Raw genomic sequence first — 24,904 nt, 5'->3', positions numbered from 1 at the left:
ATCAACAGTCCTAATTGTCACTTTCCTATAATCCTATTTTACTGTTCTAAGTTTCTATCAAAGAGTAAAATAACTAGCTTGTTCCTAGACTTGCGCAAAACAGTGCTTCAAAATGTAATGTGATATTACATTACATTTCGTACTGAGTAATATGGCATCACACCATCACACCGAACATTACCCGAAATGTGTACTGTTCGGCGTGAGATATTTCTTATGTAATGCTATATATCACGTAATTGTCATCACACCAAACATTCCATGAGATTTTGTACTTATAGTATGTTTAAGTGTACGGTGTTCGGTGTACTACGTAGCAGACCAAACATCACTTTAGCATAAAAATGGTAAATGAGAGGTGGAAACTGGCTAAAAATTCATAATATTTGTTTTGTTTTTTTTTTTTTGTTTGATTTTCTAAAAGTTTGTTCTATAATTAGCTGTGATTTGTAAAAAAAGTTGGTTTCCCTTCATACTTAAGTAAACCCCAAGGAAAATTGGGATATTTATTCCAGGCATAGGACTGGCAATACACATGGACAACTAAATTAATACTAGCTGTGATCCGCGATTTTACCTGTTTAGTTTCGGTCCCCATGTGATTATTGATCCTCTTCGGATGTCCCATCGATCACTATACCAAATTTCATCAAAATCAGAAAACGTAAAAGGTAGATAGAGTTACTTTCGCATCCCTACTAATATTATAAGAGTGTGTTTGTTTGTTCGTCCTTTTTTCACGTCAAAACGGCTGAACCGAATTTGGCAAATTTTGGTATACAGATAAAACAGACCTTGGAGAGCCTTAGGCTACTTTTTATCCCGGAATCATCACAGGAACGGGAACTACGCGAGTGAAACCGCGGGACGCAGCTAGTTTATAATATAAGTTAGGAATAAACTAATGACCATGAATACTGGCGTATTTAAAAATCAACTTTATATACATACAATGATTACTTTTTTTATGTCAATACTTCATTTATAATTTTATTTTCACAAGCAACATAAACAAACAAAACATTTTAATAAATGCAAAAGCAGAAATTTGAACTCGAATTTTAGCGACAATCAAGTGCGTAACGCATTATTAAAAAGTATTACGTACAGTGTTGTGCTATAATATGCCTTAGCATTCTTAAATACGATTCATATTTCACTTAAAAAAATGACGGAAACTCGCCACGGCTCAGTAGCTCGCTCTCACTCATACTAACGAAAACAATGTAGAGCTAGAGAGTGAGGTTATGACTGGTTGCAAAAGTGCGCCGCGCATCACCGTGTCTCACTCAGTAAGTGAAGTTAGACAGATCAAATAGATAAGAAATCCAACATTCCGACCGAACAGAGCGCGTAATGTCAAGTGTGATGTGTAATACTTCATTTCGTCGCGTAATGTGTGATGCCATATTTCATGTTCGAGTAATATCACGCGTAATCAGCGTTGCAAAAGCTACCGATTTATCGGTAGATCTACCGATTTTGGCCCTTGTCTACCGATATACCGATTTAGCAGTGCTATCTACCGAATTTTTGAATTTTCAACTAATGTAAAATAATTTTCTAAAAAAAAAGGTAAAATAATATTCTTAATACTGTAACACTAAAAGAAAACGGTAACACAAAATCAATGTACGAGGACTTCCCGAAATTCTTCCCACCACGTCGAATATGACCGTTCAAATCCGCGGTGTGTTAAAACAAATTGTACTAACACGTCATATAATAGAGTTTATTATTGTCTGGTGAGTATACAAGGGAAAATCCCTGAAGATAACTTTCTTCGGGTTTGTTTCTTGAATTAGGTATAGGACTAGTGATGGATTATTTTTGGATTATATCGATGGATTAGGATTAGTATTCGGATTCATTATTGACATGGGAAGATTCAGTTCACATTTAACAAATTAAATGTAGTTGCGAAATTTTGTGAAGTGTTAAGCGAATTCATCGCTTATTCATACTTCTTTTGCGGGAACGTGCTATTCTATCGCACCCACGGGAAGTCGGGAATACTAATAATCTGTTTCATTATTAGCAATTTAGCAGTTGCTGCGAAGAATGAAATTATGCAATCTTTGGTTTGTTTGTATTTATGATGCTTGTATGGACTACTTCTATAATTAATGTTTCTTAGTGATAAAACGTATTGCTTTTGAGTACTTTCTTTTTCTGTAATGTAAAATAATTATAATTATAAATGGAACAAAAATTTGCACGCCGTTTAAGGTAGATTATATGAGACATTCTAATTAATAACACCTTATGTATTAACTATATTCATGCAAATAAAGAATTTGATTTAATTTAACGAAACAAATTTAAATAAATGAACGCATTATTGACTTAAAATACTTTTGTTTTACTCCGAGTAAAAATCTACCGATTTCTACCGATTTTTCGGAGCCAAATATACCGATTTTTTATTTTACACTTTTGCAACACTGCGCGTAATGTATCAATTGCATTACTTACACATGTCTACCAAATGTCTACTTGTTCCTATTTTCTTCCTTTGTTACGGTTTATTTTTATCGTATTAATTCGTGTAATTGAATTCCTAAATAAAAAATAAAAAAACTATATTGAAATAAAATTGTATTCGTATAATACACAAGTCATTAAAGCGGCAATATTATATTAATTTATTAAATCACACTTGATGTCAACTGATACGATATAACAAAATAATAGAGAAATAGTAAACAAAATGCATCGTATTAAAAATCATAAAATAAAGCGGGAGATGTCGGACACATCCTCAACAAGACTGCAAGACAATCAAGATCATGATTTGGCGTATTACATTCACGATAGAGTGGAGTTGATGCACCAAGTGTTTTCTGTAATAAAACCGAAAGATTTAAAGGCTATGGCGCCAGAGTGCGTTCAACACATTTCAATAGATGATTTACAAGAGCTATGTACTGAGGAGGTAAGTTATCACATAAATATTTGTTATTAGCTATTGTACTTGAATGTGTGATGGAGCATGAATGTGTAAGCCCAAGAACTCTGCTGGATCAGGCTAAAAGTCGGACTCACTCGCCTTTTTATCCTTGGGGTCTATGCACCGACAGAGCTGCGCGGAGGTGGGTTATCAAAAGCCCAACAAGAGAGAGAGGAGTTTTGGGATAGCATGAGAGATGTCTTGAATAAGTGCGGAGAAAATGAACGGATCGTGATGTTAGTGGACTTTAATGGATGGGTTGGAGTGAAGGGTGATGGGTATGAAAGAGTTCTGGGTACGTTTGGGGATGAGAGAGTGGGAGAAGCCTGCTTAAAGTATGCTTGGAATGGAATCTTTGCGTGGCCAACACAATGTTTGACCACAAAAAGATCCATTTGTATACAAGAGATGAGGGTGGGTCTAGAAGTATGATTGATTTTGCAATAGTGGATGAAAGACTGAGGAAGAAAGTGCTAGACAATCGGGCATACCGCGGTGTAGGCCTCGACACAGACCAATTCCTGGTCATAGCCCGAATGCGTGGCCTCCTTAAACGGTGGCGACACCGAAGGGCCGAGCCTACGAGTGTTTTGGACAGAGTGGAAGTGGAAAACCTACAAGAAAAGGAAAAGAGAGACGAGTATGTAGAGAAACTGAAAGAAAGTTTTAAAGGCATAAAAGAGATAGGTGCGATTGAAGATTTGTGGGATACATTTAAGAAAGGGGTTGTGAATGTTGCTATTGAGGTATGCGGGGTAGCTAAAAGAAGGAAAGGAAGAAAGAACTATAATATGTGGATGGATAAAGATGTACAAAAGGCTGTGCAAGAAAAGAAGAAAGCGTGGTTGGATTGGTTAGCGACAAAAGCTAACCAAAAAATTCAAAAGGCAACGGATGACGAGATAAAGGAAGCAATAACGAAGTATAAAAGATTGAAATTAGCGGTGAAAGAAGTTGTGTTTAGAAAGAAAGAAGAACGAAAGAATGATTTTGATAGAAGGCTCACTGAAGATTTCCAGTCAAACATCAAGTTGTTTTTCTGGAAATCCATCAAAACAGCCAGAAGAGAAACTTCTACCTCGGAACTGAGTACAATCAGGAGTCAAGATGGGAGCATTATAAAAGGAGAAGAATGTGTGTTAAAGAGATGGAAAGAGTATTTTGAAAGTTGGTTCGAAAGAGAGAAAGTGCAGGTACAACATACGGCACCTTCCATGGAAGCGAGTATAAATGTTGATGAAAGTGAGATAAGCATGGGTGAAATAGTGAAAGCGTTAAAAAGTATGAGATTAGGTAAGGCTGCAGGGTATGACAGTATTACCGTCGAAATGTTCAAAGCTGGACATGGCATAGTGGCTAGCCAGCTGTACCGCCTTTTTAATTTGTGCTGGCAAAACGGGCAAGTACCGGGAGACTAGTGCAAAGCCGTAATCGTCCCATTGTACAAGGGGAAAGGATCACGGCAGGACTGCAGGAATTACCGCGGTATAAGCCTCCTCAGCGTCGTCGGTAAATTGTATGCAAAAGTGTTGATTGAGAGGGTTGTGAATGAAACAGACGATAAAGTATGGGATGCACAAGCGGGATTTAGAAAGGGAATGGGATGTACGGATCAGGTTTTTTCTTGCGGTGCATAGCCGAAAAGTGTTTGGCAAAAAACAAAAAAGTCTATTAGCATTTGTGGATATAGAAAACGCCTATGATAGAGTGATGAGGAATGAATTGTGGTCAGCATTGTCTGTGAATGGTTGAGCAGTGTCCTCATACGAGCATTGCAATCTCTTTATAGGGAGTCTAGTGCTTGTGTGAGGATAAATGGAGCATACACTGAATGGTTTAATATCGAAAAAGGTGTTAGACAGGGATGTGTAGCGTCACTGTGGCTGTTTAGTCTATTCATGGACAATTGTTTGACATATTTAAAAGAAAATGAAAGTGGGTTGAGAATGAATGAGTTACTTGTCAAATGTCTTCTCTATGCTGATGATCAAGTATTACTTGCATCTTCACCCGAGGAGTTGCAGGACATGGTAACTGATATGAGTGGAGCCTTTGTAAGAAAGGAAATGAAGATGAATGTAAAGAAGACGAAAGTGATGGTGTTTGAAAGAGATGAGGCAGTGACAGACTGCAATATCGTGATTGGAGATGAACAAATTGAACAGGTGAATGAGTTTGTGTATCTGGGTTCAAAGTTTACAAGAGATGGAAAGTTTGAGAGTGATATTGAAAGAAGAGTGAATGCAGGAAAAGGTGAATGGAGCTTTGCACTCATTTATGAGCAGTCGGAAGGTGTCTAACAAGGCTCGTTTGGCTGTGCATGAGGGGGTGTTGGTTCCGACACTCATGTACGGAAGTGAAAGTTGGGTATGGCAGAAGAAACATGAAAGCAGAATAAATGCAGTTGAGATGAGAGTGTTAAGAAGTATAATTGGAGTTAAACTGAGTGACAGGATAAGAAATAGTGAGATAAGGAAACTTTGTGGTCTGAAAGAAGATGTAGTGACAAAAACTGAGAAAGGTATACTCAAATGTGGACGAAGCGAAAGAAGTATGTAAGGATCGTAGCAAGTGGAAAGAAGTGGTCTCTGCCTACCCCTACGGGAAAGAGGCGTGATTATATGTATGTATGTATTGTACTTGCCAGATACAATCGAAAGAAAATTTAAATAGCTTTAATAATACATATAATTAAATTTAATAAAATAAATAAGTATATTTAACACACAGTCATCTCTTCTTAAGGTAACTTAATTCCTGTGCTTTAAGTAAAAGGCAGCTGATATAATTAATTTTAATACTCAGTAGTAGGACCTATCTATAACTTTTACAAACCTGAATAGACTTGATATTCACACTGCTTTTAGTAGTAAAAATATCTTCTTCTTCTTCTTTTACTTTGGCTCCCTGAAGGATTTGCCAATATCTGAGTGGAGCTTAGCTTATGTTATGAGAATCGTTAAGTTAGGGCAGAAAACTTTGCTTTGTGTAAGGCTTTGTGGGAGTGCAAAGTTTGTGGAGTTTTTAAACAAAGGTCCTTTTCACTGACTTCCAAAAAAAGGAGGATGTTCTCTATTTTATTGTATTTTTATGTACCCCTGTACTTTTGACTGGGTGGACTGATTTTGATATATTTTTTTTAATCTAAAGGTGGTGCATGTCATTTGGTCCTATAAAAATGTAATTTTCAGATCTAACAAGTACTTTTTGAGTTATATCTAACTGCTGCTCGCGACGTCTCTGCGTGACGCTATACAGCACCAAAAATACCTACGATTATACCTTTTAAAATAACATTCATTTATCCGTTTCTTCTTTACATTTCATATCTACAGAAAAATCTCATAGATGGCTCTGCTTTAAAACTGTCTTGTCTACTTATATTCATTTAATTATTAATTATGTTTATCGGCTTAGTTACTTATATTGCATGATTTTTATAGTGTGAAGCTAGCTTATTATATAGCATGGTTATTAATATAATAACAACATTCAAATATGCGTCGTTAGATTACACGTTGTTACAGAATGCGTTGAGGAAATAAAGGTTCACTGTTCATTCCCGGTAGGTGATAGCATGACAATATGTAGCCTAAATGTTGACCCGACTTCTTAATAATATTCGTGTCAAATTTGAAGTAAATCCATGCGGTACTTTTTGAGTTTATCCCGGACATACATACAGACAAACAGACAAAAATTCTAAAAACTATATTTTTGACTTTGATATCGATTATAGTTCACACCCCAAGTATTCTTTTAAAAAAATATTCAATGTACAGTTTTGACTTTCCTACCATTTTATTATATGTATAGATAATTCATGTTTACTTGACTTTTTTTTCATTGACCTACGTTGTGTTATACCACATAACTTTTCACTGGGTATACAGATTTTGATTTGTAATTTATTCGAAAGCTGATACTTATCTTGTAATCCCATTTAAATTTAATTAAGATCTGATCACTACTTGTTTTGTAATTTTTGTTAGCAATATTTATTTGACTATTTTTTCGTCTACTTACATTGTATTGTTTACTGGATCCTTGGCACATTTTGCAATGTTTATACTCTCATTTTTGTGCCTTTTTCTTTTTAGAGTGTTGTATTAATAATATAAACAAACATGTTACATTAATAGTTTTTCCATTTGTTTTAATAAAAATTTACTAAGATTTAGACAATGATCATAAAATGTTTGAATTAAAAGATGTTGGTGTTAAAATCTTAATAATTTTAGCTTTTAGGGATAAGTTCGAAGCGTCTGTGCGCAATATTAGATGGAGCAGAGCCACCAAGCGATACAGAGTCTTCTGCCTCAGAACAAATGGAGACTATTTCCCTAGACAGCATATCATCTGACGATGAAATTTTAAGCCAGCCCTGCACTAAAAACAAGAAAGTAGCAAATTTTAACATATAAAATCTATATTAAATTATAATATACTAAAAGAAACTAAAAACAGAAGGTTTATTTTATATATACCTTCTCCCACACGGGGAAGGAAGCCTATTACCCTAAGCCTATGCCCAGCAGTGAGATATTACAGACTATCATCATTTCAGACTATTACAGTCCACTGCTGGAAATAGGCCTCCACAAGTTCACACCTAAAACGGAGTGAACTCATGTGTTTTGCCCATAGTCACCACGCTGGGCAGGCGGGTTGGTGACCATAGGGCTGGCTTTTGTCGCGCCGAAGACGCTGCTGCCCGTCTTGAACCTGTGTATTTCAAAGCCAGCAGTTGGATGGTTATCCCGTCATCAGTCGGCTTTTTAAGTTCCAAGGTGGTAGTGGAACTGTGTTATCCTTTAGTACCCTCTTACGACACCCACAGGAAGAGAGAGGGTGGCTATATTCTTAATGCTGTAACCACACAGCTTTACAGGCTAAAGCATAATTATTATAAACAGTTAATTGAATTAACTTTTATCTAGCACAAACATAAAAAACACAAATCAAAAGTAAAGCACAAACACAAGAACAGTGACAGCAGTGACAAAGACAGGGAAAAAGTTGAAGACAGGTCGAAAGCATCAAGAGCAGGTCTAACTGTATTGGAACTACTTGAACTACAAGCCAGAGCGAGGGCTATAAGAGCACAATTACAACAAGACAATATTAGCAGTATGTGTAAATATCTACTTCTGTTTTTCTATTACGTTCTTTCATACTTAAACCTACTGCTTGGCTGCTTTAATTATTTTTAGTTATTATATGCCTATTATTGAAGTCTAGTGGTTATAGTCTTTATGAAATTGTTTCTTTTAACATTGCTTTTAAAAAATATATTATTTATAATAACATCTCGAAACAAATTATGTAACAAATAAAATTGTATTGGCAATATTTTAACAGAAAAGCAGTCATTATTTCTTTGGATTTAAGTAATAGATACTTTAAAATTGTTTAATTAATTAATAGCTATTTCACCTCTATCTCAATTTTCAGTGCCAGCAGAACAGACTGCAAACACAGAAAAAAATGATTCTTCAGATGAAGTAGAGATAAAAGAAGAACCTCCAGAAGTTGTGGAAATCAGCAGTGAAGATGAAAAGCCCAAAATAGAAGACCTAAATGGTACAAGTAATTATAATTTTAAAATAGTAATAATTTTTTCAAACTTTTCTAATTCTTACGATTGCTTGTTTTATTTAGGTTAATTAATACTTAATTAATGCTTACATACAGTTAGCAAGTAAGCACATGTTTTTGTTCAATTTTTTTTTATTGGTTACAGTGAAACCTCCCCAGCAAGAAGAATCTCCACAAAAGGAAGACAGTACACAAAGTAACACAGAAAATTCGACTACAGTAAAAAGAATAAACAACTTAATTATAACAGTTCCACAGGCAAAGCCTTCACGTAAAATTAAATTAAAACGGAATAAAGTTGTGACTATTTCAATTAATACTAGAACAGAAGACAAAGATAAAGAAAAGACGGATGAAAGTGGTGATTGTAATATTGTTTCTGAAAGTACATCCAAAATATTAACTTCACAAAAATCTAACGAGAGTGAGCTTAAGCCAGAACAAAATAAAAATCAGAGTAAACCAAGAAAAAAGCATAAGAAAAAGTCAAAACAGATAGAAAAAGATGGAAGTGATCACGATGAAATAACTTTACAGCTCTCTGACACGGAAAAAATGGATCTACTTGAAGACCTAAATAGAAAAGACTACGACAGTTTTACGAGTTCTGATTCTAAAGATTCTGAAAGTAGTTCTGAGAGTGGTTCGGATAGAATACCAGAAAAATCATTAAACAATAAAATCACTGATACATCTGTTGCTCCAACTGTAAAACATAGTGAAAAGGATACAAGTAAAAGTTTAGATAATGATAAAGTAAAAAAAGATAAACAAATATCAGAACAAACTATTGATTTAATAACAGATTATTCTGAAGGAGTCGAGAAACCAGAAATAAAAAGCAATAATAATGGTGAAAGTTCTGTAGATACCGAAACAACACATTCGAATAATAAAAATGACTGTGAAAATAGTGAAAAAATCGACAATATTCAACAAGACAGAGAAAAGTCTTCTTGTATAGATAAAAATCATGAAGATGCAGATCTTCCAAAAATTGGTAATGGGGAAGATGACACTTTACAAGCCATAATAAAAGACAAGAAAAATAATGATAATGACCGGGAATCCAACAATGAGGAGCAAATAGAAGAAGGTGAAATAGTCAACAAAGATTTATCTGAAGGTGAAATGTCCGACAAAAATAATTCTGACATAGATCCATCCTCTGAAATAGTGTGCATATCTGATGAAGAAAGTAAAATGCTCAAAAATGTAAAGAATAAAAAAGAAAAAAAGTCTAAGAAAGAAAAAAAATCAAAGAAATCAAAACAGGATTTTTGTGAAAGCAGTGATCAAAACTTCTTTAAAGATAATGGTTGCCAAGAAGCTAATAAAATAAATCAAGAGCAGCAATGCTCTAAACAAAACGGTGATAATGATATTACTGAAGAATGTGAGAATATAATAACAATATATGACGATGATAATGAAATAATGGAAATTTTGGAACTATCTGACAATTCTGATACTGAAGGAAATTCAGTATTATCAAAGGAACCGACAGCTGCTGAAATAGCTGCTCTTTCAGCCAAAATAGACGAAATAGACAATGTAGAGATTGGAACCAATAATAAAGATACATCTGAACCAGTAGACTATGATAATGAAGTAGAAAACATATCATGGCGAGATAGGTACTTAGGTAGCAAAAAAGTAAAAAAAGTTTTAACAACAGCGAGCATTCTTAATGCACTGAGAAAGAAAAACAAGGAATTAAAAACAAAGTTAGCAGTTGCGAAAAATGCTAGCAATGACATTATTCCACCAGCAGCCGAATCAAATGTTTTAATTGAAGGCTCCATTGAGCATTTTAACACATTACAGGGGTCTACTAAGTATGTTGATCCTGGAGTTAGTACAGAAGAGTGTAACGAAACTGAAGACAATAGTGAAAATAAAGTGACAAAAGAAATGGAAAAAGATGCAAAGCTGCTATTGAAAATGTACAAAAAATTACTGAAATATAATGACATGAATAAACAAAAAGATCCCAGTAAAAAGAAGAAAAAGAAACAGAAAAAGAATAAAGATAAGGAAAAGGTAAAGAATTTGGAATAGATCTTTATGATTATTATAATTATAAGAACAATTAAAAAGTAAAGAAATATAATTATAAAACAAAGATTTTGTAAATAATTCTCAAAAGAATTTAACAAAAAAAAAAAAAATATTCGCATACAGTAACATTATTGGTGTAAAGTTAGATAACTTTAAAATTATAGATAATTTAAAATATATATATCTACCAATTAAGGTATTTTTTATTATTTTTAAAACTGGTTGCCATGATTACAGATATTTTAGACTAAAAAATAAATATGCAAACATTCCGTTTCCTAACGGTATTCTGCTATATGTATTTATTATAAATATTATAATTGTGTTTGCTCGCAAACGAAAAAAAAAAAAAAAACGACTTCAATTACATCAAAGAGTAATACAACGTAGATCGACGAAAAAATAGTCAAGTAACTACACGTTATCAAAGATTACTCAAAAAGTAGTTATCAGATCTCAATAAAATTTATATGTGACCACATGACAAACATCGGCTTTCGATTAAATTAAAAATTATTAAAATCGGTACAACCAGTAAAAAGTTATTGCGGATTTTCAAGAAGTTCCCTCGATTTCTCTGGGATCCCATCATCAGATCCTGGTTTCCTTATCATGGTACTAAACTAGGGATATCTTCTTTCCAACAAAAAAAGAATTATCAAAATCGGTAAACCCAGTAAAAAGTTATTGCGGATTTTCAAAAGTTTCTCTCGATTTATCTGGTATCCTATCATCAGATCCTGGTTTCCTTATCATGGTACTAAACTAGGGATATCTCCTTTCCAAAAAAAAAGAATTATCAAAATCGGTACATCCAGTAGAAAGTTATGCGGTATAATACAACGTAGGTCGACGAAAAAAGCGTCAAGTAAAAACGCATTATTAGATTTAGCTCGAAAAGTAGTTGTTAGATCTCAAATAAATTTAAATGGGACCAATTGACACACACCTCCTTTCGATTAAAAAAAAAATTTTGTCGAAATCGGTCCACATGGTCAAAAGTTCTGATGTAACATACATAAAAATATATATATATATATATATATTTTTTTTTGACGTGACAACGTCTTATAAATTGGTTTGCCGGGTGACACTTCAAGAAACTGCGTTACGCTCCGCTCACGTTATGCGCTCACAATGAGAGCGAGTGAGAGGCACGCGTCCCTTCCACTCGGGCAAAATCACTCAGATAGGAACAAGTTAAGTTGTAGTAAACGCTGTTTCATTGTACGCAAATGTATTGCAAGTTATTGTATGTATATTTGTATATAATTACGTATGTATGTGTAAAGGTAAAAATAAAATTTTGTTAATATGAAATTCAGTGCGAGATTCTTTGTATAAATTAATGTTTTAAATATAATTCTTTGTATAAATAAATGTTTTAAATTGTTACTATTATTTCATCCTTCTTCCTACTATACGAATGAATATTCACATTAAAATTATTTTACCACTCAAAGTCGTTGTCACGTAAAACTTTCGCCCGTATACCGACTTTACAGGCAACCAATTTTTTTTTTATGTATTCGACTGTCGAATTGAGAATCTCCTCCTTTTTTGGAAGTCGGTTAATAAAGGATTAAATTTTCTACAACTTTCATTTGATTTTTTTTTAAATATCCTGAACCATTTTTTAAATAGAGTCTACAATGTTTAACTATTTAGAATTTTAGAGTATCATATGAGTTCAACTAGTAGTCCCGATTAAAAACACTACAAAAAAGTTATTATTAATAAATAAAGTTATATTTAATAAAAAAAAATTCATTTCATTTAATAAAACTTACCTACTTGTGTTATTAAAAAGTTCTAATTAATACTAATTATTTTCTAACAAAAAATGAAATTTTAATAAAAAATACTTTAATTAACGTCTTTATAATATATATTATATGTGCCTTCAGTGCCACAAGGTCAGCCCTGCGGTCACCAACCTGCCTGTTCAGCATGGTGACTATGGTCAACACACATGAGTTCACGCCATTTTTGGCGCGAACTTGTGGAGGCCTATGTCCAGCAGTGGACTGCAATAGGCTGAAGTGAGTTAGTGAGAATGTCTTTGAAATTTAAAAATAATTTAATAATAACAAGAACTACAAGTTCCAATTTCAATTTTCTTCTTCATCATCATTGTCTTCTATTCCCTGTAAAATTTCATTTTTCATCACCTTTTCGTTCTCAAGGAATTCTTTCAAGATTTTGGAGTCAGATGTTTCGTCTTCATTGATATCACATGTTGGAACATTAAGACAAGGTTGCCTATTACACTGGTCTTGCGAACCAAAATGTATATAGTTCGCGTCATGTAAAAAGAACGCTGAAGGAAAATGGAGGGGGTGCGTTTGCCCATGGGTATACTCGCGCACAAAAGTACTATTGTTTTATTTTTTAATTAGGCTTTCACTCGCGGCTTCCTGTAATGGTTATTGGTAGATACATTAAAAATAATAGAAATACCAGTGTGAATAATTCGGACTAAATAAGTACAACATTAAATTTTTGTACAAAATTACATTTTTTTTTAACAAAAGCATTAACAAATTTTTTACTTATTGAAATGTCGTATTCAAAAATATTAATTATCTGTACTTTCGATATTCGTATTTTAATAGTTTTTATGTGTTTAAAATGATAAATTGATATTTGTTTTTTAGTGAAATAAATAGTAAATGTAGTTTTACAAGTGTCCGTATGCTAATGTGTTGTGAAAGTGAGGAATGCGGAAAAAATGTGAATTATGATTGATAGTGGTTTGTTTACCAAATAAGACTATTCCAAAAAATGGACAGTACGAAATAGGGTTTCCAAGAGTTGGCAACACTGTAAATCAACTTTGCGCATTTTGATAGCCAGCGTTCTTTTTACGTGACGCGAATTATATGTTATAGATAATTTTTCTCACTTCTCTATGTAAAACTATTTCGTAATTTAAAACTTTTGAGCGCAATAGTATTTTGAGTCGACGTCGAACTGTCCAACCAATAGCACACCGGCAAGCATGCGGCACGTGATAAACACGCCCGCCCCCTACCCCATACCACCAAATAGACCGATAAATTGCTTCTGCGCAGCTTCAAGGCCAGCGTTCTTTTTACATGACGCGAACTATACCAGCCAATATTGCATGGCTTATTAAAGTGCATTTTGTTCACCTTTGCTGTATTGTTTTTCATAATGAGTTCTAAGAATTTTTTCTCAATAATTTTTTTAAGCTTACTTTACTTAAACAATACAGTATCTGGGTGACCGAGTTTAGCTTGGTAATTTTAGTAAATCGTGTTTCTTGAAAATCATTATTTATAACATATGAATAATATTTTTTTACCGACAATGATAAAAATATAAATAAATATAAAAAATCAAAAATAAAAAAAATAATAATGATAAAATATGAATAATATATTTCAATTTTACATACATTATTAAATAAAATATAAAGAGTGCAATTTTACAAAAAAAAAAGAAAAAATAATATTCGACCCAGGATTTGAACCATGGTCTGTTCGGTCGCGACCGATCGATTTCCCACCTGAGCTATTATAACTTTACCGATAGTTACAAAATTTACCTTCGTATTCTAACGATATTTTTTCATTGTCTAAAAAGTAGAAAAAAACGACATTTCCTAAAAATAAATCCTAGCTAGATTTATTTATCTCCCCGAAATTCCCTGTATACTAAATTTCATGAAAATCGTTGGAGCCGTTTCCGAGATTCAGATTATATATATATACTAGCTGACCTGGCGAACTTCGTATCACCTTATTTTTTTCTGAAATATAATAATAACATAATATATCAAAATAAAATATAGCCTATCTTTTAAGTTGGATCAAACTGCACACGGTGTGCAAATTTGACTAAAATCGGTTAAGTAGTTTAGGAGTCCATTGAGGACAAACATTGTGACACGAGATTTATATATATTAAGATATATATATATATATATATATATATATATATATATATATATATATATATATATATATATATATATATATATACACAAGAATTGCTCGTTTAATAGTATAAGATAAAATTCATTAAATTTTTTCTACCAAAATAAAACTATCGCAATTGAGAGCACAATTCCAAGTGGACATTATAAATAAATCATTGGGTGACTGGCGACTTGGTGAATCGGTGAAAATAAAATTAGAGCTGGATCGAATGCGATAAATGTGATAATTATTCAGTGAAAGTACATAAAAAAGTAATTCACTGAAATTTCGCTGTAAATTCACTGTGATATCGCGGCTGCACGTGAATTCACGCTTATTAACCGTATCTGCTTTATAAAATTCAGCACATTGACTTAAATAATAGTTTAAAGTGATTGGTATCAACTATCAATCAACAGCTTCATACACCCCTTTTTGATTTGGCTTAATGTTTTCTGTAGGATGTTCGAAAAAAAACTTATTTTTTTTCGGCACAGCCGTTTAAAAATAAATGTTCAAATTCCGCGCGTTCTAGTTTGCAAATATAATATTTTGTTAATAAAAAAAATAGGTATCATATTGTTTAACGCATGACACCTGAGAAATTTGGATTGTTATTATTATTACATCTAAGTACACTTTATGTTAAATGAGTAAGTTAACTGGCCACTGATTTTGTTTTTTTCCTGTTCTTCAACACTGACAAACCCGATGAAATTTTTTTTGTGAAATTTTATATGATTAGGTATGTATGATTTAATCAAATTATATAAAATCATATCTGATGATATGCACAATTATATATCACTTCAGCCTATCGCAGTTCACTGCTGGACATAGACCTCCACAAGTAGCGCCAAAAATGCCGTAAACTCATACTTATGTGTTGCCCATAGTAACCAATTCACCATGTTGGGCAGTGGGCAAGCGGGTTGGTGGCCGCAGGGCTGGCTTTGTCGCACCGAAGACGTTGTTGCGTATCTTCGGCCTGTGTATTTCAAAGCCAGCAGTTGGATTGTTATCCCGCCATCGATTTTGCCTCGCCTTTTTAAGTACCAAGGTGGTAGTGGAACTGTTATCCCTCAAGGCTAGTTTACACTTTGATTATTGCGAGTGCAGTGTTTAGTGCAGGTGATTAGTGCAAAATACGTGTGGACTCAGGATTGTGACTGGTTAGTGCGAGTGATTAGTAATTAGTAGTCAAGTCAGTGATCTTAGAAAAAAAAGAGGAGTCAAGAATAGAAGCGTGTTTTTTTTTTTTGCGAGTAGCTCCATCCCGCGCGCCCTTCCTTCCCCTCGTCTGGCTTATAAACACGTTTTGACGTGCTTGTTTAGTGATTCGTGTTTAGCATTTGTGGCGTGGATGACGCTCGCTGTGTTTTTTAGTATTGTTATAACATTATTTGAAATAAATAGTATTAAATTGATAAAAAATAAAAAATGCCGAAGTGGACCGAAGATACGACCTATAAATTTGTACAGGAGTATTTAAAACATGAATGTCTTTATAATTGTAAAGGCCCTAAATATAAAATTAAAAGAGCCCGAAAAATTTTCAGTTCTATACACTACCATGTTTAATATTTTTTAAAGTATTTCTTGCAATAGCAAGCGCGCTTGTTTTTGTTCATCCATACTTGCTGTTCGACGCCCAACAATTGAATTTTATTAAGCGCAGGAGCTCAACAGTATTGGACACAACTTGCACTAAGGACTCGCACTCGCTCTCGCAATTATCGCTTTCTTCTTTCTTTTTTTCTTTCAATTACTAAACACCTGCGTCCTGCTCTCGCATTAATCAAATCAAAGAGTAAACTAGCATTTAGTCGCCTCTTATACCCCACGAGAAGATAGGGGGTGGCTATATTCTTTACTGCCGTAGTCACACAATAAGCCTACATATGATCAGATCTGACTACATATGGAGCAATCCGTATCAAATAGACCACTTTTGAACCCATCCCTTTTTGATTTGGCTTAATGTTTTCTGTAGGATGTTCGAAAAAAAACTTATTTTTTTTCGGCACAGCCGTTTAAAAATAAATGTTCGAATTCCGCGCGTTCCAGTTTGCAAATATAATATTTTGTTAATAAAAAAATACCAGGCTATAGATACAGGCCCGCCGCTAGCCGTGTCGTCGCCCGCGTGCAATACCGATTATGCCGCCCAACGACTATCTATCTAAATCTTCTATCAACTTTCTTGTATCCAAACTGTCTAAAATTTCATGTTCAATTGAAACTTTATCTAAATAACTTAATCTTTGCTTTGAAGCATTGTTGATCTTAAATAATTTTTGATAATTTTTAATTTTGAAAAGGATCTTTCACCAGATGCAACTGAAACTGGCAGTGTAAGTAATATTCTTAGCGCTATTGCTGTGTACAGAAATGTTGAAATTAAGTAATTGGTAAAAAGATATTGTAATAAGGTTTGTGGATCATTAGACTGGTTTTCTGTAAAATCCAACTTTAATTCAATGATTTCATGAAATAAACCAATACCGTCAATGTCTGATTCACTACTTGAATTATCTTTAAGTTTCAGATTTAAATCTTTACAATGTTTCATTAACTCATCATTGGAATAATTAAATAAGTTATTGCTAAAAAAGCCAAATACGTCATCATCATCACTTCAGCCTATGTAGTCCACTGCTGGACATAGGCCTCCTCAAGTTCGCGCCAGACATCCCGGTTTTCCGCAATCCTCATCCAGCCTACACCGGCAATCTTACGTAGATCGTCGGTCCAATTGAGCCGGAGGACGTCCTACACTGCATTTGCCAAGATGCGGTCTCCACTCCAGGACCCGTCTACTCCAACGGCCATCGGTCCTGCGCCACAAGATGACCAGCCCACTGCCACTTCAACTCGCTAATTCTGTGGGCTATGTCGGTTACTTTCGTTCTCTCGTGGATAAACTCATTTCTAATCCTATCTTTGAGAGAAACTCCAAGCATAGCCCGTTCCATTGCACGTTGCGCGACTTTAAATTTGTGGACCAATCCCTTCGTCAGTGTCCACGTCTCGGCTCCTTATGTTAACATAGGCAGGGCGCATTGCTCGAAGACTTTTGTCTTCAAGCATTGCGGAATCTTCGAAGTGAAGACTCGACGAAGCCTGCCAAACGCCGCCCAGCCCAACCGAATCCTCCTGTCGCCTTCCTTCTCGAAGTTGTTGCGGCCTAGTGGGATAGTATGGCCTAGGTAAATATAATCCTGAACAACTTCGAGAAGGGTACCATCGACCGATACCGATCTCGGTATGACTTATTTGTTAAACATAACTTTTGTTTTGTCCAAGTTCGTACAGAGCCCGACATGCTGGGAGGACTCGTTTAGGTCGGCCAGCATGTGGCCTAACTCATCGAAAGGCTCCGCAAAGATGACAATATCGTCGGCGAAACGAAGGTGAGAGATGAATTCACCGTTGACGTTAATGCCTCGTTCTCCCCAATCTAAGGTCTTAAAGACATCCTCCAGCGCAGTCGTAAACAGTTTCGGCGATATTACTTCTCCCTGTCTTACCCCACGCCGGAGGGAAATAGGTCCTGTTCTCTGGTCCTGGACATGAACGGTCATCGTCGCCGCGTCGTACATACATTTCAGTATCTCGATATATCGCCAGTCGATATGACATCTCTGCCGAGAGTCCAGGACAGCCCAGGTCTCGACAGAGTCGAAGGCTTTCTCGTAGTCCACAAATGCCACACACAGCGGTTGATTATATTCTTCTGTCTTTTGAATAATCTGCCGAACAGTATGGATGTGGTCCACGGTGCTGTAGCCATTTCGAAACACAATCTGCTCCGGTGGTTGGAATTCGTCGAGTTTTCTGGCGAGACGATTCGTAACAACCCTCGAAAACAGCTTATAGACGTGGCTCAGAAGTGAGATCGGTCTGTAATTCTTCAACAGAGACTTATCGCCTCTCTTAAAGAACAACACCGCCACACTCCTGGACCACGCCTCCGGTGTGGTACCTCGGTGGATGACGGCGTTAAAGAGTCTTGTCAAGGCTTTTAGGACAGGTCGCTCTACGGCTTTAAGGAGCTCAGTGGTAACTCCGTTATCCCCCGGGCCCTCCCGTTTTTAAGCTGCCTGAGCGCTGCACTAATATCGCCCTCTTCGAAGTCCGGGATACTCTCCGAATAATGGCCCAACAATGGTGCCCGTGGATCTTCGGTGTCCCAAGTCGCAGGCTTGCGTGCCAAATTTTTTTGTGTTTCCTCTGTGATTGCTCCGCCACCTTGTAATCTTTTTCTCAATTATGATTGTAAAAAATTACAAAAAATTATAAAATGCCTATTGGTCGCGCGACTCGCGCGCGGTGACCGGCTAGCCCGCTGCGGACTAGGCGCCCCAAGTTGGTTTCCTATGCGCGCCCTCTAAGTAGGAGTCGACCGGCCAGGGGTACAATGACTAGAACTAGGTATGAGTCGCTCGTTTTGCCGCCCCCTGGGCGTGCCGCCCGTGTGCGGTGCACGCTTTGCACGCCCGCTTACGGCGGCCCTGTATAGATATTGATCTGCCCTTTAATAAATTCTACCTAAGATTTTGTATTTGTTCTCTTCTAGTTTTCGCAGGAAAAATAAATACATAATTTAAATTTCATCCCAACTTCAAATAATCGTATCTCTTTAACCAAAACGTTTTTAAAAATCTAATAAACGCTAATAAATTGCCCTTACGTCGATTCCAATTGGCCGCTAGTTAAACTAGAAAAATATTTATGCATTATAATTTGAAAAAATAAAATTTTGTTGTTGTAAATGAGCCTTTGATTTTTATGCTACGCTCTACTTTGTATAAGTCGTACAGCTTTTGAATTGAAGATTGAAACAAGTCAACTACTTGTTGAAATAGAAGATTTTTCACTTAAGGTTATTAAATGCATCTCAATGCGAGACCACTGTATACAAATACCAGCTGTACCAGCTGTGTCCACTTAACGTCCGCAACGCTATCGACTACGACTGACGACCTCCGAAATTGCTGTTCCACTAACGTAAAAACGCCGCGGGCCAATTTTAGAGGTGGAACGCACATTTGAGCGCTGTGTGCTCTAAAAAATGCTGCTGTGGGGGTTGTGAGTAAATATTTCGCATTGATTGGAGTAAAATCTAATTCAATATGGATTCCCGTGAATTTATCGTTGCATCTTTGACCAAAGAGTATATAAAGGTATCATTGACGAAACGATTGAGAGAGAGATGAGAGCCGCGTTCCACTAAAGGCCCACAGCACCATCGATCATGACCGCTGAAATTGCCCACTTGCCACACACTGAATTGTTCCACTTACGTAAAAAATGCCACATAACGTAACATATTTGGACTTAAAAAAAAACCTAACATATTTGGGCTCTTTTAAGTGTCAGGTGTCAGCTGTGTGTTCGCACTATGGCGGCATGATGAAAACATGCAGCTGTGGGGGTTGTAAGTGAATATTTCGCATGGATTGGAGTAAAACTTAAGTCAACATGGATTCCAGGGAATTTATCGTTGCGTTTTTGCAGAATCGAATGAATTGATTGATTGATTGGTTTAATGGCTTTCAGTTGTGCCAAAGTAGCACGGTTGATTCCGCCAATGTCACGTAGAGTGGAGAACACACGAAGGAGATTAATTGGTCGGTGCAGTAGAGATAACAGTCTCTATTTAATTTTGAAAACAGGCGAAATAGTCAGACTTTCATTGTTACACCATAACCTAAAACAACACAAACATTTAATGTTAAACTAAGACTACAGCTGTTAGTAACTAAACTATTACAAAATAATTACACTAGGACAGACACATGATTTATTTACAACTTAATTTTATTTATTTCAAAATATTTACACAAAAATCTACAATAGGGACTAAACACCAACATTAACAAACATTGAACATTTATAGGGCGGGGAATATCATGGGGAAGGATGTCGTATATAGGACGGATGAGTTTGGGACAGGAAAAAAGGATGTGGGAAACCGTGCCTTCGTCAAGGCCACATTCACACAATGAGTGGTCACGAACTCTGATTTTGGCCAGATGAACAGGTGTACACGCATGGCCAAGACGTAAGCGACATATGCTAGATGTTACCCAACGACGAGCATGTCTATGATGAGAAAACCAAGGGCGTCTTGGGATGTCTGGTTGTATATTTGAGTAAAATTTACCCTTTACCAATTTTGATGAACTCCAAGATAAATTCCAGGACTTGTCCATATGGATTTTGGCTAGGGAACGAAGGTCTTGGCAGGAGTTTTTGTAGTGATCAAGGATACCAGTTTGGATTGCAGCTTTAGCACATGAATCTGCTGTCTCATTGCCTGCAATGCCTGAATGGCCTGGAATCCAGACGAGCAGAATATGCAGACCCTTTTGACTGCAAGAGAGCAAAGCCTCTCTAATCTTAAAAACAATAGAAATTTTCAATTTGCTACGAAAGGGATTTTCCTTAATGGCTAAGAGACAACTTAGTGAGTCAGTGAAAATTACTGTCGGTCCTAAGTCATGGGAGAGGGCAAAGAGGATGGCTTCCAGTATAGCAATAGCTTCACCGGTAAACACAGATGTTTCAGGGGGACACTTAAATTGGAGAATGATTTTAAATTTAGGGATCCAGCAGGCAGCACCAACACAGCTGGACGGGGAAAGTTTAGATGCATCGGTATATATATGATGATAATTTAACCAATTTTGATGAAGAATTTCTTGAAATTTTAACTTTATACCAGGATCTCTTTTTTTCAGACCCAAATCTGTGACGATAGGAACATTGAAGGTAAGGGCTTTGAAGGAAGTAGAGAATAAGGGGTTGATACAAAAGGTTGAGAGAGGATTTGGGAGGTTTGTAAATTTGGTGTAGCTGATTAAAATGTAGGAACGTGGCCGGTTTGGGTTGCAGAGTTGGGAGAGCTTGTTGAGTTTAGGCCAAAGAGGATGGGAAGACAGCTGTAATGATTTTATGACAAAACGATCGCTTAAAAATTGTCTTCTGATTTGCAAAGGAGGGTCAACACACTCAACCTGTAGGGCATTAGTAGGCGACGATTTCATGGCACCAAGGATAATCCGTAAGCTTTTGTATTGGATTTTATTTAACTTTTGTGATAGTGACTTACTAATAGGGTCTAAAACAAACAGACAATAATCCATATGACTACGTACAAGGGCATGATAAATTAATTTTAAGCAGTAGGGATGTGCACCCCACCATACACCTGATACTGCTCTTAATACATTAAGTGATTTTTCACACTTTTTGGAAATATATTCTATGTGGGAAAATCCATTCAGTTTGCTGTCGAGTATTATACCAAGAAATTTTGCCTTGTCCACCAGGTTGATGCGCTCACCCTGATAAACCAAATCAAAGACAGGGGCTACTCTTTTCCTGGTAAAGGTGACAGCCTGGCATTTGTTTATCGATAAAGATAGACCGTTGTCACCCAGCCACTGGCCTAGGTAATGCAAAGCAGAGTTAAGTCGAAAAGATAAATTTTCTACTGAATTTGAACTATGATATAAAACAATGTCATCTGCATACTGCAAAATGTTACAAAAGCTATCAACAGACATATCGAGATCATGTGTATAAATACTATAGAGCAAGGGACTGAGGACAGAGCCTTGAGGGAGACCCTTCCAGATAAATCTGGGAGAAAGCACAAATAGTGGATGTCTCACAGATATTGTTCTGCAAGATAGCATACTACATATAAAATGAACCATTCTTGGCGGAATACTCAGCTGGTGCATTTTCTGCCTGAGTATCGGAAGAAGGACACTATCGTATGCAGACGCTACGTCCAGAAAAATGCCTACAAGATATTCTCCCTTAGCAAAAGCTAATCGAATGTCTGTTGTGAGTAAGCTTAAACTGTCAGTTGTGCTGAAACCCTTCCGGAAGCCAAATTGGGAGGGAGACAGAATGTTTCTACTTTCCACTATCCATTCCAGGCGATTTTTCAAAAGGTGCTCAGTAACTTTTGCCAGAGTAGACGATAAAGCAATAGGACGATAAGAATTACTGTCTAAGGGATTTTTACCTTGTTTTAATATTGGGATAATAATTTGAGACTTCCATGATTGCGGGACGATTCCTGTCATAAACAAGGTGTTAATTATGTTAAGATAGCAATGTTTTGCTTTATCATTTAAATTTTGGATAAGAGAGTATGGAATGCCATCTTCCCCAGGTGTTGAATCTTTCAATCCATTCAGAGCACACTGAAGTTCAGAAAAAGAAAAGGGGGCATCCATTTCATCCGAGATAGATGCTGGCATTGAAGTAAAGATGTTGTCCTCACAAGGGACAAAAGGAGGGGCGAGTTTGTCTGCAAAATCATTAAGCCATACAGAAGGATCATTAGAGGATAGGCTATCAGAGGCTAGGGAGCGGCGAAATTTTTTAAGTTGGTTCCAAACTAGACGTGGAGGAGAGCGGGAAGTAAGGGATTCACAGAAGCGAACCCAACAAAATTTTTTCTTTTTTGACACCAAGCGTAAACTTGGCATCCAATTTTTGATACCTGATAAAGTTTTCAGGGCACATGTTCAGAGAGTATGCCTTTTCTGCTTCCGATCTTAGTTCAGCCAGACGTTTGCAATCCTCATCCCACCAGGGGGTGGAAAGCAAACGTGTTTTTGAGTGGTGCTTTTTAGGAAAATGGGTATTAGCAGAATTTAAAATAGCATTAAGAAAAAGATCATAACAAATTAAAATATTTCCATCATCTTGAGAATCAGGGAGGATGTTAATCATGCTATCAACAGATTCAGCATAAGGAGAGAAATTAGAAAAATTCAATTTAAATTTAATAATAGGGATAGGGTTAGAAGGCAGGGAAGGTCGTAAGTGCATAGCAAGGATAATGGGAAAGTGATCACTGCCAAAAGTGGATGGGAGGACTTTCCAGGACAACATAGAAGCTAAGGAAGGGGAGGCTAAGGAAAGGTCTACAGCAGATTTGGGGTTCTGATTAGGATAAGCTCTCCGAGTTGGTGAACCATCATTGAGAATGCAAAAGTTGAATTCATCAAAGACGTCCAACAACAGGAGAGCAAAACCATCAGTAAGGTGGGATCCCCAGGAGGTGTGATGGGAGTTGAAATCTCCCATGACAAGAACAGGGCTAGGAAGAGAGGAAAAGATAGCACGGAGTTCAGGGATAAGGGAAGGACTAGGATGAGGAATATACAGAGATAAAAAGGAAATGTCACAGGATCTAACAGCAACAGCATTGATGTGCTGGCTGGGGCAGGATATGGGGATTTGGGAGAAGGGGATTTTGTGCCGAATGAGGATGGCACTACCCGCATACCCATCACTTCTGTCATCTCTCAAACAGAAGAAACCCGGAACCCGAAAACGAGAACCTGGAACTAACCATGTTTCAGAGATGGCAATAATGGCAGGATTATGCAGGTTGATTAAGGATAGGATTTCATGTTTTTTTGGGCGGATGCTCTTACAGTTCCATTGAAGGAAGCTGAGTGGGGCCATTTTTAAGAATAGAAAAGAGTTGAGCAAGTGATGCGGCAACGTTGGGCGGTAAGGACATATCATTACATGTAGTAATAATACTGAGGATCATTTGGACGAGGTTTTCTAATAGGTTACTACTATAAGGGGTTAAGGGACTTTGAGGGTTGTTTAGTGCACAACCATTAGGGAGAGAGGAAGGGATGTCACCTACAATGGATTGATGGGCTTGTTTATCGTACCCTTTGCCTAGAGCGGCTACAGGACGAGGATAATGCGTTACCGTTTTACGATAGGACCTATTCGGTGAAGAAGGAGGTTGTGTTGAGGAAGTGGGAACATATATGGGGGGAGTGAACATTTCCTTTGTCATCTCTGCATATGACCGACGAACAGGAGGATAGCGAGAGGATGCTTCTATATAGGATATGTTATCCGTGGACATATCGGTTTTAATTTTAATTTGACGGAGGTATTCAGGACAGTCCTTCTCGGTTGTAAAATGCCTACCAGAGCAATGTAAGCAAGTGGCATTTTCTTTAGTTACGTCGCATGACTCACCTGTGTGCGATTGTGAACACTTGTAGCACCTTGGCTGTGACCTGCATTGTGTCTTAATGTGGCCAAAACGGCAACAATTTAGGCACTGTATGGTAGGTAAATTATAGGTCTCAACTGGTAATGATGTATGGAACGAATAAACTCTACTTGGGAGGATTTGACCTCTAAAAGTTAGAACCACTGACTGGGTTGGGACCCAAGTGACTACGCCTTCCTGAATGTTTTTGCGATTAAGCCTACGAGCTTTCATAATTGAACCGCAGCCAGATGGGAGCTCTAATGACTCCACTAATTCCTCCATTGACCAGTC

At 36.4% G+C, this 24,904-nt stretch overlaps 1 protein-coding gene and 1 long non-coding RNA gene across 2 annotated transcripts; one reads left to right on the top strand and one right to left on the bottom strand.

The window, feature by feature from the left end:
* Positions 1–2,585: 2,585 nt before the first annotated feature.
* On the bottom strand, positions 2,586–3,574 carry LOC123655590. The gene is made up of 2 exons (XR_006743429.1): positions 3,442–3,574; positions 2,586–2,843 (listed from the first exon to the last, which is right to left on the bottom strand). It is a non-coding gene; the product is annotated as an uncharacterized LOC123655590 (long non-coding RNA).
* LOC123655573 (uncharacterized protein PF11_0213-like) lies at positions 2,615–10,801 on the top strand. Its single transcript, XM_045591341.1, has 5 exons — positions 2,615–2,935; positions 7,192–7,353; positions 7,891–8,080; positions 8,405–8,533; positions 8,694–10,801. Exons 1-5 carry the CDS (start codon positions 2,711–2,713, stop codon positions 10,607–10,609), a joined length of 2,622 nt encoding a protein of 873 aa, XP_045447297.1. The 5' UTR covers positions 2,615–2,710; the 3' UTR covers positions 10,610–10,801.
* Positions 10,802–24,904: the final 14,103 nt, after the last annotated feature.

Source organism: Melitaea cinxia, chromosome 8 (genome assembly GCF_905220565.1).
Source record: "Melitaea cinxia chromosome 8, ilMelCinx1.1, whole genome shotgun sequence".
Classification (NCBI taxonomy): domain Eukaryota; kingdom Metazoa; phylum Arthropoda; class Insecta; order Lepidoptera; family Nymphalidae; genus Melitaea; species Melitaea cinxia.
Note: the sequence above shows the minus strand (reverse complement) of the source record. Positions and strands in the feature narration are given on the sequence as shown.

Coding starts and splice junctions, on each gene's coding strand:
- LOC123655573 (XM_045591341.1), top strand. CDS start 2,711: ATGCATCGTATTAAAAATCATAAAATAAAGCGGGAGATGTCGGACACA. Junction 2,936..7,191: donor AAGAGCTATGTACTGAGGAG/GTAAGTTATCAC, acceptor TAATAATTTTAG/CTTTTAGGGATAAGTTCGAA. Junction 7,354..7,890: donor CCTGCACTAAAAACAAGAAA/GTAGCAAATTTT, acceptor ACTTTTATCTAG/CACAAACATAAAAAACACAA.